The sequence below is a fragment of the Mytilus galloprovincialis genome, chromosome 2 (assembly GCF_965363235.1).
Source record: "Mytilus galloprovincialis chromosome 2, xbMytGall1.hap1.1, whole genome shotgun sequence".
Taxonomy (NCBI): Eukaryota; Metazoa; Mollusca; class Bivalvia; order Mytilida; family Mytilidae; genus Mytilus; species Mytilus galloprovincialis.
The window spans coordinates 22,182,076-22,198,428 of record NC_134839.1 but is presented as its reverse complement, the minus strand read 5'-3'; the positions used below and the strand labels follow the sequence as shown (position 1 = coordinate 22,198,428).

The 16,353-nt window shown below is 32.8% G+C and overlaps 1 protein-coding gene across 1 annotated transcript; it reads right to left on the bottom strand.

Annotated features, from left to right (window-relative positions):
• Window positions 1-5,898: 5,898 nt before the first annotated feature.
• On the bottom strand, window positions 5,899-16,329 carry LOC143063134 (tubulin alpha chain, testis-specific). The gene is made up of 5 exons (XM_076235116.1): window positions 16,188-16,329; window positions 10,984-11,206; window positions 9,509-9,657; window positions 7,746-7,898; window positions 5,899-6,799 (listed from the first exon to the last, which is right to left on the bottom strand). The coding sequence occupies exons 1-5, from the start codon at window positions 16,188-16,190 to the stop codon at window positions 5,972-5,974; spliced, it is 1,356 nt and encodes a 451-aa protein (XP_076091231.1). The 5' UTR covers window positions 16,191-16,329; the 3' UTR covers window positions 5,899-5,971.
• Between the last annotated feature and the right edge of the window lie 24 nt (window positions 16,330-16,353).

The following is a 16,353-nucleotide window of genomic DNA, read 5'->3' as shown; positions in this document are numbered from 1 at the left end:
GTTTAAAGTGTCTTTATTTTCATGTTGTGTACGCTTCGTTGTCATTACACCTTTTTATACTGTACGATTCGTTGACACAATATTGCGTTTGTAAATGAATTTTGCATGTTTTAAATCATGCTTTGATATGATCATTAATAACCCATATGCATGTTTGAAAAAAATTATTTACCACCATAACACGCAGACAGCAACCCATAATATCCGTTGTATTGTCGAAACACTCTTGGAGGTCATGATTTTGTACATCCAAAAAAAATATTTATGTATTCATACGAAAGTGTTAATTGGTAGGAAAATACAATAACTCGACAGATTCAAATATTGCTAAGTATACAGATACACACGTCCAATTTCTAATTTGATAGTATTTTTGAAAGTGTTTACCATACAACAGTCAATGTACGGTTAGGGGGTTGGTTTAATCCCGCCATATTCTGTATGTTCCTGTCCAAAGTCAGAAGCTTGCGATTCAGTGGCTATATATATTTTTTGTTCACTATTTTGTGCTTAAATTTGGCCGTTGGTTTTCTTGTATAAATTGTTTGACATTTGTCATCTCGGTGTGTTTTAAAGCTGACTATGCGGAATGGGCTTTGTTTATTGTTGAAGGCCGTACGGTGACCTAAACTTGTTTATTTTTTGTGACGTTTGGTCTCTTGTGAAGAGTTGTTTCAAAACCACATCTTCTTTTTGTTATAGACAGCAATCAAAAACAATCAATGAATTTTAGCCTTTTGGTCTGAATCTGAGGCGGTTCCTATAGGGGTCATAGATTATAATAGAATCACACAAAGGCCAAAGAATGTGTGTATACAATGAACATATAACTTATAGCAATCAATAGTAATACAGTTAGATGCGAAGATGTAAAGATGAAGAGATAATTCTTAATAGTAACTGGTTTGCTTTCTTCAATTATGTTTTTGTTTGTTTGATTTCTAAGGTATAAAGGTTATGCTTACTTTATTCGAACATTGTCGTCTTTCTATTTTGGTGCCAAAATCTAAATGATTGGTAATTCTGGTTACTTTAAGCACCTTATAGTCTATACCCACCCAAATGCATTTCATTCAAATTTTGACTTATTTCGGAGACGACCAAAGGAACCATATTTATATTCCCTAGTCACCCTGTGTGCAAGGGTTCGTACAGTGTAGTTAGCGTGGTGCTCTCTCTACACGAGACATTGGATCTTATATTCCCATTCGGACTGGACGTGACTGTGTACTTTTACATCCTACACAACTAAACGGGTGGCCAACTTCATTCAGGTTTTACTGCCGGTGGGACCATATCTAATAGTATATTTCCCAGTCACTCCTTACCAAATTCTTTCATAAATAAAACAAATGGCTACAATGTAGACATTTTTGCTGTACCTGTTAAATCAAAACATCACTTAACATTATTACAATATATCCACATTTATGAGAACTCATAAGATCGTTCATCATCTCGATACTGTTTACTTATATTGTGCATTGCACAAGTTCATGCGTTTCATTACGTCTTTACCTAAAACCGTCGGATATATACTGACTTATACTTTAGATACATGATATACTTCTTAGTTGCAATTTGCTTTGAAATAACTATCAGTCACTACAATTGCTCCTTTGTCGATATTTCATGTATATGTTTTTTGTGTCTTGTACCGACATTTTGAGTTGAGCCAATTGCAACTGTATATGTTTTATTTTCGATCATGTTGTGCTGTCACACCAGTGTCCCAGGTTAAGGAGAGGGTTGGGGCTCACTGAGACATGTTTAATCTCGCTGCATTTTTTGTTGTGTCGATCCAACAGCAGGAGCCTGAAGTACATTGGTTACATAGATCTGTCATATTTTTTTTCTTCTGTAAGACATAATTCTTAAGTTATAATTATATAACCGTTAGTTTTCTCTTTTAAATCTTTTTCACATTTTTTTTATAGGGCCGTTTTTAGCCGACTATATGATATGGGTTTTCCTCATTGTTAAATGTTGTACATTGGACTATAATAATTGCTTCATATTTTGGCATTAATATTGATTCACTTATAGGGTCTTTGCATCGGAACTAAACACATTTTTTATTAATAAACCTGTTGTTGGCATGACACGGGTTATGTTCTTCTCATATATGTTATGATGGTATGATACTAAACCCCTAACGGGAAGGATTGTGCCTGATATTCATATGATGAAGACATAATTTTTCAATCAGTTTAATTGAAGTCCGGAGCTGGCATGTCAGTTAACTAACTGCTAGTAGTCTGATGTTATTTATGTATTATTGTCATTTTGTTTTTCTTTGGTTACATCTTCTGACATCAGACTCCTCTTGAACTGAATTTAATGTGCGTATTGTTATGCGTTTCCTTTTCTGCATTTGCTAGAGGTATAGGGGGAGGGTTGAGATCTCACAAACATGCTTAACCCCGCCGCATTTTTGCGCCTGTCCAAAGTCAGGAGCCTCTGGCCTTTGTTAGTCTTGTATTATTTTGAACTTTTAGTTTCTTGTGTACAATTTGGAGTTTAGTATGGTGTTCATTATCACTGAACCAGTATATATTTGTTTAGGGGCCAGCTGAAGGACGCCTCCGGTGCGAGAATTTCTCGTTGCATTGAAGACCTGTTGGTGACCTTCTGCTGTTGTCTGCTCTATGGTCGGGTTGTTGTCTCTTTGGCATTATCCCTTATTTCCATTCTCAATTTTATTAGAAACGGGTAGAAAGCGAGGCTGTGCCGAGCATTACTGTCAACGTATATTTGTTCCACCTAACTGAAGTTCCATATAAACATTGTCACCATAATATCTTTTCCGGTTGTAACAAATACTCTATCCCATTTATTCTGTTAGGAACATATACTGTAATATTTATTCCTGTGGAAAAAATATTCCAGAATAATTTTTCCTTTTGGAACTTGTATTATGAAGGAACTTCTATTCCATGACATTACTACCTGTTTTGAGAAGAGTACAAATAGCAGATTGATATTTCGAGACTGTATATGGTTATTCTTTATATACTGCAACTCTTATAACTGTTCTAAATGAAGTATTTAGGATAGAAAAAAAAACTAGAGGCTCTCAAGAGCCTGTGTCGCTCACCTTGGTCTATGTGCATATTAACAATAAACACAGATAAATTCATGACAAAATTGAGTTTTGGTAATGGTGATGTGTTTGTAGATCTTTCTTTACTGAATATTCTTGTTGCTACAATTATCTCTATCTATAATGAACTTGGCCCAGTAATTACAGTGGAAAATATTTCCTTAAAATTTACAAAAATTAACGAAAATTTATGAAAATTGTTAACAATTGACTATTAAGAGCAATAACTCCTTAAGGGGTCAATTGACAATTTTGGTCTTGTTGACTTATTTGTAGATCTTATTTTGCTGTTTACAGTTTATCTCGATCTATAATAATATTCAAGATAATAACCAAAATCTGCAAAATTTCCTTAAAATTACTAATTCGGGGGCAGCAACCCAACAACAGGTTGTCTGATTTGTCTGAAGATTTTATGGCAGATAGATTTTGACCTGATAATTTTATCCCATGTCAGATTTGCTCTAAATGCTTTGGTTTTTGAGTTATAAGCCAAAAACTGCATTTTACCCCTATGTTCTATTTTTAGCCATGGCAGCCATCTTGGTTGGTTGGAGGGGTCACGCCACACATCTTTTTAACAATATACCCCAATGATGATTGTGGCCAAGTTTGGTTTAATTTGGCCCAGTAGTTTCAGAGGAGAAGATTTTTGTAAAAGATTACAAAAATTTACGAAAAATTGGTCAAAATTGCTATAAAGGGCAATAACTCCTTAAGGGGTCATCTGACCATTTTAGTCATGTTAACTTATTTGTAGATCTTACTTTGCTGAACATTATTGCTGATTACATTTCAGTATCTCTTTCTATAATAATATTCAAGATAACCAAAATCTGCAAAATTTCCTTCAAATTACTTATTTCGGGGCAGCAACCCAACAACCCTTTGTCCGATTCATTTGAAAGTTTCAGGGCAGATAGATTTTCACTTGATGAACGATTTTACTCCCTGTCAGATTTGCTCTAAATGCTTTGGTTTCAGAGATACAAGTCAAAATCTACATTTCACCCCTATGTTCTATTTTTAGCCATGGCAGCCATCTTGGTTGGTTGGCCAGGTCACGCCACACATTTTTTAAACTAGATACCCCAAAGATGATTGTAACCAAGTTTGGATTAATTTAGCCCAGTAGTTTCAGAGGAGAAGATTTTTGTAATAGATTACTAAGATTTATGAAAAATGGTTAAAAATCGACTATAAAGGGGTCAACTGACCATTTCGGTCATGTTGACTTATTTGTAAATCTTACTTTTTTGAACATTATTGCTGTTTACAGTTAATCTCTATCTGTAATAATATTCAAGATAATAACCAAAAACATCAAAATTTCCTTAAAATTACCAATTCAGGGGCAGCAACCCAACAACATGTTGTTTGATTCATCTGAAAATTTGAGGGCAGAGAGATCTTGACCTGATAAACAATTTTACTCTATCAGATTTGCTCTAAATGCTTTTCTGAGGTGAATACTGACATTTTTGGGCTTTATAAAGAATATTTCCATAAAAAAATGGATGTGAAATACCTGAACGTATAAGAAGTCTGCATGTTGAGCTATATTTACGAATGATATCTCGATACTGTTTATTTATATTTGGCATTGCACAAGTTCATGCGTTTCATTACGTCTTTACCTAAAACCGTCGGATATATACTGACTTATACTTTAGATACATGATATACTTCTTAGTTGTAATTTGCTTTGAAATAAGTATCAGTCACTACAATTGCTCCTTGTCGATATTTCATGTATATGTTTTTTGTGTCTTGTACCGACATTTTGAGTTGAGCCAATTGCAACTGTACATGTTTTATTTTCGATCATGTGCTGTCACACCAGTGTCCCAGGTTAAGGAGAGGGTTGGGGCCAGGTGAGCTAAAAAAACATCCTATTTTAATTCATAATTGTGAGCAGACAACGTACAATTGCCACAAACCTGTATGTTTTATTGACGTCATAAACAAGGTGATATACAGTCAATGCTCAGCTCAAATAGCACAGCTGCAGTTCACTGTATATAACTGTTTATATATGTTGTACCAAGTACCATTGTCAGTGATTCCTCTTAAAAATAAACTAATCATGTAAAAGTTATATTGTCAATCTTCAAGGGCTAAATATCCATTCTCTTTTAGTAGGGAACCTTCAACTTCGGGCTATTAAAGAAAAAAAGGTGTAGGGGTTTGTAAGGGAGCTACCATTTGATTTTTATGGGGGGGCTAGGATGAAAAATTTTGTCCTGCATTTTTTTTTAGTTGTAATATCTGTCCTGCCTTTTTATTTTTCACTCTATTCGGTCCTGCCTTTTTTTTTTTTTAGTTTATCCTGACTTTTTTTTACCTAAATTGTCATCCTGACTTTTTTTTTTTGCAAGTGTCTCATCCTGCCTTTTTTTTTACTCAAAATTCCTGTCTTGCCTATTTTTTTCAAATTTCATCCTAGCCCCCCCTATAAAAATCAAATGGTAGCTCCCTAAGGCAGGTGGTTTAGGCACCAACAACCAAGACACTTGTTAATTTAGAAAAGAATTATTATAGTGTAGACATTTGCCTTCCAACATCCATATAAACATTTTTTCTGGAATAGCTCTCATCACAAACTTAATAACAATTGTGTTTTTGCAGCCATTTACAGCATGCCTAAATTTTGCCTCAGGAACTTTTGTCATACCACAAAGAGACCATTAAATAGATGGATGTATCAAATTTCTGTAACCCTGAAAAAGCTGCTGTGCAAGACAAGAAATTAACTATGTACTGAATAAAATTGTAAATAAAAATTGAATAAAATAGTGGGTTAAACAATCCAACTTTAATAGACGAATAATGCTATAATTTTTTTTAAAGTTTTCATCTCGATGAATTTTAATATTCTTGTTCTCCTTCTTCTTCTTCACCCTCAACAGAATCTACGCCAACTTCTTCATAATCCTTCTCTAAAGCTGCCAAATCTTCACGAGCTTCAGAAAATTCTCCTTCCTCCATACCTTCTCCTACATACCAGTGAACAAAGGCACGTTTAGCATACATCAAATCAAACTTGTGGTCAAGACGAGCCCAGGCTTCAGCAATAGCAGTAGTATTACTCAACATGCAGACAGCTCTTTGTACTTTAGCTAAATCTCCTCCTGGAACAACAGTGGGTGGCTGGTAGTTGATTCCGACCTTGAATCCAGTTGGACACCAATCAACGAACTGAATGGTTCTCTTTGTTTTGATGGTTGCAATTGCAGCATTGACATCCTTGGGTACAACATCTCCTCTGTATAACATACAGCAAGCCATGTATTTGCCATGACGTGGATCACATTTCACCATTTGGTTGGCAGGTTCAAAACAGGCATTGGTGATTTCTGCTACTGAGAGTTGTTCATGGTAAGCTTTTTCAGCAGAAATAACAGGTGCATAAGTTACAAGTGGGAAATGAATACGTGGATATGGCACCAAGTTGGTCTGAAACTCAGTAAGATCCACATTCAAAGCACCATCAAAACGAAGTGATGCAGTAATGGAGCTGACAATCTGACCAATCAGACGATTCAAGTTGGTATATGTTGGTCTCTCAATGTCAAGGTTACGACGACAGATGTCATAGATGGCTTCATTATCAACCATAAAAGCACAATCTGAGTGTTCAAGTGTTGTGTGAGTTGTCAGAATAGAGTTGTAAGGTTCAACTACAGCAGTGGAAACCTACAAAAAGATTGCATTTATAAATATCTATGAAATAGCTAGAACTAAGTTAAAACTAAATATCAACCCCTAAACAGTTTACTCTCAATCTTACTTCCTAAATGCATATAACAATATTTGAAATAACACTAATATCTGACAGTATGTCTACATGAAAAAATCTCCCAGTTTTGTAAAAGATTTACATTCCTTAATACATCATGTACATATAATATACATTTTGTATATAAATTTTGCAGATCAAACACCAAAAAGATTCAAAACTTGGAAAAGAAATATATGGGAAATCATTTGCTGAAAGAAAAAAAAAACAACCCCAGCATGGAGGCAAATGTAGTAAACCATTTTTGTAACTAACACTTTTCAATTTCTTGCTTGTAGTGCTGCATAATCTTACCCCTACCTAGGAATTTTTAATTTTAGAGGAAAAATCAGTTGACTGTTGTACAGTAGGTACATGCCTAAATTCAGTATTGAACTTTGATGGCTTTGGTGTAAAAGAAATACTTAAAAGTAAGTACCATGACTGTGTTTTGAACTAATATACAAGGTCACTGATGAAGGAATTTGGCCTATTTACACTTGTTATAGTCTGCACCAAAAACTTTCTCATCTACTAGTCCGGAAACTAAATATCAAAACTTGTCCCAATACGACTATATAAAATTTAAAATTTTTTCACTAGTCCGAATCAATATTTTCTAGTCTGGGGCATTGGACTAGTGGCTAACGGTGCAGACTGTTGTTGACCCAATGTGTCGCATAGGAATACTTTTTTCCTAACATTTAGTCTTACAGACTAAAGTTTATTCTCAACTAAATTTGAGACGAATTTGTTCAGAGAAGGTAATCAGTTATTATTGCCTTTCCACTGGGCATAAAAAAAGAGAAAAAATAGTATGAAAAAATGGATGTGTAAATCCTACTTAATTGCTTGTTATAATACCTGTGGAGCTGGATAAATTGCAAATTCCAGTTTTGACTTTTTTCCATAATCAACAGACAATCTCTCCATCAATAGAGAAGCAAATCCTGATCCAGTTCCGCCACCAAAGCTGTGGAAAATCAGAAACCCTTGTAGACCGGTACACTGGTCAGCCTAAAAAATTAATAAATAATAATTTATTCTGTATATTGATAATTCATGAAATAATGTAAAAATAAAGTTCATGCATCTGTTTCGAAATAGCACTGGAATTTAATCTAAAATGTGTGTTCATTATTTATTTATAACAAAGAGCATAATTCATACTATGATGTAAGCTATCTTGAAAGGCATCAGTATAACTACATGTGAAACAACCTAAAAAAGAAAACTTATAATGAATGCAATTAAGAATTGAATGCTTCTTTTTGTAACTTCATTGGGGTGTAAAAGCGTTGACTGAAGTACATTTTGTATGAAGCGCTTTATTCTAAAAATGTGCGCACAGTCAATGCTTTTACAACCCTATGAAGTTACAAAAAGAAGCATTCAATATTTATAATAAGATTTTTAGCTAGGATCACGAAAACACGATTTTTATCAATTAAGTTTTTATGGAAGGATGTACACCTCTGGGCCAAAAATTTCTAGAATTAAACTTTTTTTCTTAACCCGATTTTTGGATTTATAAAGACTAACAAAATAATTGGAGAAGAAAAAATTATATTGTGGTGCACTTCTTTTTTTGCTACGGCCCTTTGAAAATGCCCAATTTTGATGATTTTTACCTATTTTTGGGCTATAATCGTGTTTATCATATTTTGACTCTTTTTTGTGTAAAATTTACCATCCTGTCAATTTTGTATTTTTGTGATTTTTCTCAGTTTTAAGATGAAAATGCATATAATTTCAATTTTTTTGTTATAAATGATTGAAAAAATACAAATCTAAGAAATTTGAATAGACCAAAATGATATGGAATGTACATGATTCTTGTCAAATTTGAAAACTGGATTACTCAAAAACCATTCATTGTAAATACACAATTTCTTCAGAGTTATGTTTGATTATAATATTTTTAAAATTCATTATATTTTCAACTTGTATCACATGTTTTCGAAATTATTCAAGAACAAGATTGCAACGAGACTGAAAAGTCAGAAGAATACATCCTTAATCCACCGGTGCACTTTATTGTTGGACCTCGTGTCATCATGAATGATAAATTTTATTGTGTGATGCAATTGATTAAGGAATAACGCAAGATGTGCAGTTATAGCCAATCAGAATAACGTATTATAATGAAACATACATCTAATGTAATTATTGTTTTCTCTATGTCAAGAAATGAAAGAAAACACAATATGGAGACCAATGAAAACCCTGGATTACAGGTTCCTCCTGGCTTTAGATGGTCACATATATGATCATTATGGCTAGCAAACTTTTATAATTTCTTCAGCCAATCCAGCTTTAAATGACATCCATGAACATACTGGAATTTGGCAACTTTCTAAAACCAGGTTCTATCATTTCTTTTATTAAAACCAAAGTTTCTGTACCATCACAGAACTATTGAAAAAAGTGTTTCTTTAAAAAATTTGAAAATGGTCCTTTGCATAAGATATTGAACCCCTTCTCTCTTGACACTAATATAACATAGCAGAACAACATATGTTTTTCTTCTTCAAAATCCACAACTTTCAACATTTGTTAGAACCCTTTTTAAAGCAAATATGAGTAAATAAGAAGTGAATGGTAGACAATATTCAATTGTTACATACCAGTTTTCTAATCCTGTCAAGTACCAAGTCTACAATTTCTTTCCCAATGGTGTAATGGCCTCTAGCATAATTATTAGCTGCATCTTCCTTTCCAGTAATAAGTTGTTCTGGGTGGAACAATTGACGATAGGTTCCTGTACGCACCTCATCTGTTCAAATATAAACAAAATTTGGTTTCATAGTTGTAAGTGATTTGAAGGTAAAATTTAAGGCCTCTTGGAATATAGGTTTTGCATCCAACACCATAATGTGTTTTTAAACTTATATATTTTTTCCCATAGCAATGAGTCGGAATGATGAAGTCGTATATACTTATTAAAGGCAAATTGTGTTTCAAATTTTAGTGGAGAATTTCACAAGAAACCATCGCACTGAAATAATGATATTTTTTTATGATATCATAAGATTTTTTGTGAAATTATAGCACTTTATTGCTTTTTATTTGAAATTCTGACCAGTTGAACAGTTTGGATTTATATTACAAAACAAATTGCAATTTGGTCAGAATTTTGAGAAAAAAAAACAAAAAAACAAAAAAAAACTGCAACTAGTGGAGAGCAACACTATGAGTCGTCACAGGAATGAACAAGAATGTGTCCATAGTACACAGATGCCCCACTCGCACTATCATTTTCCATGATCAGTGGACGGTAAAATTAGGGTCTAATACTTTAATTTGTAATTTAAATTAGAAAGATCATATCATAGGGAACATGTGTACCAAGTTTCAAGTTGATTGGACTTCAACTTCATCGACCCAAAACTTTAACCTGAAGCAGGACTAGCAGACCAGAAAACATAATCCCCCTCTTCTATCTTAGGTGGGGCATAAAAAGAAAATTGGTTATAAACATTAAATATTTTGGTGAACTAATTACTAAAGACCAGGCCTCACGGTCATAAAACTTTCGAGCATGATTTTTGTTCTCAGACTCGAACATCAACCAATCAACTTGCTGGATTTCATGTTTCGAGCATGATTTTTGTGCTCCGAGCACTGAGCAAAGTTTTATGCCTTCAAGGCCTGGCAGTTATTTACTATTGTCATTACTAAAGAAAAATGGCATACAGGTACCTACATTTTATTCAATTGATTCAATGATATTTATTGTTTAGGTACTGTAATCTTAAACCTCTACTCCATGGACATTTTTTTTAAAAACCTGATTCGCATGATTTTTCAATAAAAAAAAATCATCAGGTTTTAAATATTATTGCATTGTGAAAATAAATACTTATTTCACCAATGAAATTCCAGTAAGATATTCGCATGAATATCCTTTCAATATCAGATACAAATTTTATCAAGTCTGATACAGATTTTTCATAGGCAAACCGTTTCAACTGAGGCACTAGACAGGCGTCATTATGGAGGAAAGGGTTAAGACTTTTTTTTTATATTATACATTATACTGTTCTTTGGATTTTTGTTTTTTTATTCATGATCACTCAATTGTAAATTGTAGTAAACTTACCGACAACAGTTGGTTCTAAATCAACAAATACAGCTCTTGGTACATGTTTGCCTGCTCCCGTTTCACTGAAGAAAGTGTTGAAGGAGTCATCACCACCACCAATGGTCTTGTCACTTGGCATCTGACCATCAGGCTGGATACCATGTTCTAGGCAGTACAATTCCCAGCAGGCATTACCAATTTGGACACCAGCTTGGCCCACATGAATGGAAATACACTCTCGCTGAAAAATGAAATTGAGAATGCACAAAACTCTAAGACTCTAATGTAAACAGATTAGCAGGGTAAAAATTCTGAAATTTCAACCTAATAATACTCAAAAAGTAGCACATGAAGGTATATTTTTTTGTTACATATTTGATTAACAGAGGTAAAAAGTCTAAATGTCTTAAATGGAAAAATTCTCACAATCAGAAATAAACTGTTGGATATGCCCTTAAATAATCTTTATCTAAAATCTTACAAATTCAACAGTTATCATTATATCTTTTGTCTAATTGAATATTGTTATATACATATGGACATTCAGTCACGGTTCTATATTTCCAAATAGTGATAAGGTGTATTGTGAATATCTTAAGTAAAGTGACAAGTGTAAGTGTAAGACATAATAGTGTCCTGTGAAAAAGTGTCCACATGGACAGTTTTTCATAGAATTTTGGTATTTAATAATGTCCATTGCCATGGAATAGTGTCCCTCAAATGGACAGATTTTTACTGCGAAAGATTGGAAATAGTGTCCACCAATAGGACAAATTTTCATATTAGTTGCTATTAAATTGTGTCCTCTAAGGGAAGTAATACAAAGGTCATTAAAAAGTTTTATTATACTTGAATTTTTATTAAAATATGAAGGTATGATGAGAAATTGATTAATATACAAATTCAAACAAACAAATAATGGATGGCAGTGAATATAGAGAAATTTAAGTTCTAAGAAATCCCCAGCAAATGGTAATGTCAATGAAAGAATAACAATAAGAAGGAATGTAAAATCAAATCTGAAGATCTTTACTTTATTTATTATGTCAGAGGAAAAGGCAATAGAAAATAAATAATGTCCATTGCCATGAAATATTAATTGTCTCCTAAGTGGACAGCATTTTACAGCAACAGTTATGAAATAGGGTCCATCTACAGTACAATTTTTTTTGTAGTGAATGTTATAAAATTGTGTCCTCCAAGGAAAATAATACTGAACAGCACCTGTTACTTAAAATGTATTTGTGTTTGAGTTATACATGTATATAATTATATTAAAAGATATAGATAGGAAGATGGTATGAGTACCAGCGAGACAACTCTATGTCAAAGTAACAATTAATTAAACTGTTAAAGTTCACAATTAAAGTTAAAATGCGTCCAGTAGCAAAGGAAATCATTAAATACTTTAATCATATAAAAAAAAAATGCAATGGACATTATGGTGGACACAATGTCCTGTGAAGAAATGTCCACCTGGACAATATTATGGTAGTGAATACTGTCCATGTTCATGGACACTTTTTCATCCTTGAGGACATATTTTTATAAGAAATTGTGTCCATGGACAGTATTTACTATGAAAATGTGTCCGGTGGACATTTTTTCATGGGAGACATTATTAAATCCTACATACAGAGTGTGGCCAGGCCATAAGTATTTGTCACTTGAAATTTTTCCCAATGATAATTATTTCTTAATAAACAGCTGCGCCATGAGCGCATGATACGCCCGACGTCTTATGTGGAAGATTTATGCCATAATCATAAATAGTTTCTGAGAAAGTTTTAACCCTTTCCTCCATTGAAATTTTTTTCTTACATGCTTGATTCACATAGGATTTTTCAATAAAAATGCTGAAAATATGCTTTAAAGTATTAATACATTGCAAAAAACAAATATTTCAATCAAATAAATTTAAGTTGGATATTCCTATGATATTCATTTTCATATTGGATACAAATTTTATTAAGTCTACTGCAGACACTTTGCAGTCAAAGCATTTCAACTGAGGTACTACACAGGCGTCATTATGGAGTAAAGGGGGTGGCGTCAAAAAGCGTCAGTATGGGGGAAAGGGTTAAGCAATAACCATTAATTGTTTTTGAGACATGGCGGGACATGTGAAACCCCCAAACCTGTTTTTTTTTTTTTACAAATATCACTAAAATAAAATTTTAAATCAAACCAAATAGTATACAGATCTTTAGATTAATATAACAAAGAAGTGTGTACAGTTTCAAGCAATAATCATAAATTGATTTTGAGATACGGCGCGACATGTTAAAAAAACCCTCCCCTTTTTGACAAAATACTCAATAACTCAAAAAGAAAATTTTGAGTCATCACAAAAAAGTATACAGATCTTTAGATTAATATAACAAAGAAGTTTGTAAAGTTTTAAGCAATAATCATAAATCGTTTTTGAGATACGGCATGACATGTAAAAACCCCCTCCCCCTTTTTTTACAAAATACTCAATAACTCAAAAGTGAAATTTTGAATCATCACCAAAAAGTATACAGATCTTTTGATTAATATAACAAAGAAGTGTGTAAAGTTTTAAGCAATAATCATAAATCGTTTTTGAGATACGGGACGACATTTAAAAAACCGACGTCTTATGTGGAAGTTTTATGCAATAATCATAAATAGTTTCTGAGAAAGTTTTAAGCAATAACCATTTATTGTTTTTGAGACACGCAGGGGTTTCATTATCTTTCATGTTGACTGGTACTTTCCACGTTTCTAGGTGGTACTTTTCAATTTATTCCATGAATATCTTATATAAAAATTTCTACATTTAGGCGGTACTTGTCAATAGCATAGGAGGGTAAAAGTACCGGGTACCGCCTCCTAATGAATGGCCTGGACACGGCAGAACATGTGAAACCCCCAACCCTGTTTTTTTTTTACAAATATCACAAATAAAATTTTGAATCAAACCAAAAAGTATACAGATCTTTAGATTAATATAACAAAAGAAGTGTGTACAGTTTCAAGCAATAATCATAAATTTTTTTTGAGATACGGCGCGACATATTAAAAAACCCTCCCCCTTTTTTTTTACAAAATACTCGATAACTCAAAAAGAAAATTTTGAGTCATCACCAAAAAGTATACAGATCTTTAGATTAATATAACAAGGAAGTGTGTAAAGTTTTAAGCAATAATCATATATGATTTTTGAGATACGGCACGACATGTCAAAACCCCCTCCCCCTTTTTTACAAAATACTCAATAACTCAAAAATGAAATTTTGAATCATCACCAAAAAGAATACAGATCTTTAGATTAATATAACAAAGAAGTGTGTAAAGTTTTAAGCAATAATCATAAATCGTTTTTGAGATACGGCACGACATGTAAAAAAACCCTCCTCCTTTTTTTACAAAATACTCAATAACTCAAAAATGAAATTTTGAATCATCACCAAAAAGTATACAGATATTAAGATAAATGTGTAAAGTTTTGAGCAATAATCATAAATCGTTTTTGAGATACAGCACGACATGTAAAAAACTCGACGTCTTATGTGGAAGTTTTATGCAATAATCATAAATAGTTTCTGAGAAAATTTTAAGCAATAACCATTAATTATTTTTGAGACATGGCGGGACATGTGAAACCCCCAAACCTGTTCTTTTTTTTTTTTAACAAATATCACTAAAATAAAATTTTGAATCATCACCAAAAAGTATACAGATATTAAGATTAATATAACTAAGAAGTGTGTAAAGTTTTGAGCAATAATCAAGAATCGTTTTTGAGATACGGCACGTTATGTGAAAAAAAACACACCCCTGTTTTAGTTACAAAGTGCCATAACTCGAAAAGTTTAAATCTTATTTTCACCAAAAAGTATACAGATCATTTGACCATCATAAAAAACAACTATATTAAGTTTCATGAAATTTAGATAAGTCGTTCTCAAGTTACGGTGGGATATGTTTACGCCGCACATTTGTATACCATAATACTTGACGGACGTATAAAAACTAAATTTTTCATTTCTGGTTTGTTTTAAAGCAACTTGGTACCAATAGAAGCAGAATTGTCACAGGACTGACAGGTTTATTAGTTAATATAAGCATTGGCGGATCCAGGGGGGGAGGGGGGGTTTCCAACCACCCTTTTTTTGTGCCGATCAATGCATTTGAATGGGGACATATAGTTGGAACCCCCCTTTTTTTTGGCCGATCAATGCATTTGAATGGGGACATATAGTTGGAACCCCCTTTTTAAAGTGGCTGGATCCGCCCCTGATAAGTTAATTTTATTATCCAATTTTGGGCCCTGAGGGACATAAAGATTGTAACAATTTTATACTTTTGTTGTTGGTCATTTTCATAGACATGACAGATAAACACAAATATTATTTCTGTTCAGAAATTTGCTATTTCAAACAAATTAAAACATAAAATTTTATTTTCTGTGTTCACATGAAAAGAAAAGCAACTGAAAACAAAATTATGGCCAAATAAACAAATATTCTTAAGACAAATCCAACCATAAATGCCTTAAAAATATAATTTAATATTTTTGAAAAACATGTATTTTTATATGAATGAAACCAAGGATTTGTATAGTCTTACTATACAAATCCTTGATGAAACATATAGCAAAAAAATGCAGGTGAGGTATCAATATCAGGTACTGTGAAGTCTGTATATATATATATAAACTAAAATCAGAGTGTCAGTATTTCTTGTAAATTTCAAGATAATTTTTACCCTTATTTTTTATTTTCAATTTCAGTTATAAATCTCGGGTATGTAACGACATGTAAGCAATACACTGACAGTCACTGTATGTGCACTGTATACAATGTATAATATTCACATTTTATTTTTCAAATCTCGACTCGTGCAGCAGAACTTTCTATACTAGTTAATAGAAAGTCCTTGACTCGTGTTGCCAATTGGTTAAATTTGAGCCAGTGGTTTCAGAGAAGATAACGGTAAAAGTTAACGGAGGATGGCTTCAAGCCTTGAGAAAGCTTACTTGGCCTTGTGTGCTGATGAGCTAAAAGATGGACAATTCCATGTATAAAGAAACTATATAATCTAAAAGATGTCCTACATTTTAAACATGTTGAATGAAAATACCGAGCTACATAAAAATGCCTAAAAATAAAATAAATAATAATTGACTGCAGGTTAAATATAGCAGTACGGTTTAACTTTAGTAAACAAATATTGTCAATTCAAAAATACATTACCATTTTTCTTATAGTTGATTCAAAGAATTGCCGTCAGTGCAACGTTGACTACAAATTCAAAGTGACTGACGCTCAAACGTTGGCCAGGATTTATATACAACTACGTCACCAATCGCACGTGCCACCAAGGTGAAATGACAAACTACATATAAATATAGAACAACCT

Bases quoted from the DNA above. Each gene is read 5' to 3' on its own strand.
- LOC143063134 (XM_076235116.1), bottom strand. The intron at 7,899-9,508 runs GTATGTAACAAT...TTAATTTTTTAG, and splicing joins TTGACAGGATTAGAAAACTG to GCTGACCAGTGTACCGGTCT. The intron at 6,800-7,745 runs GTATTATAACAA...ATCTTTTTGTAG, and splicing joins CAATTTATCCAGCTCCACAG to GTTTCCACTGCTGTAGTTGA.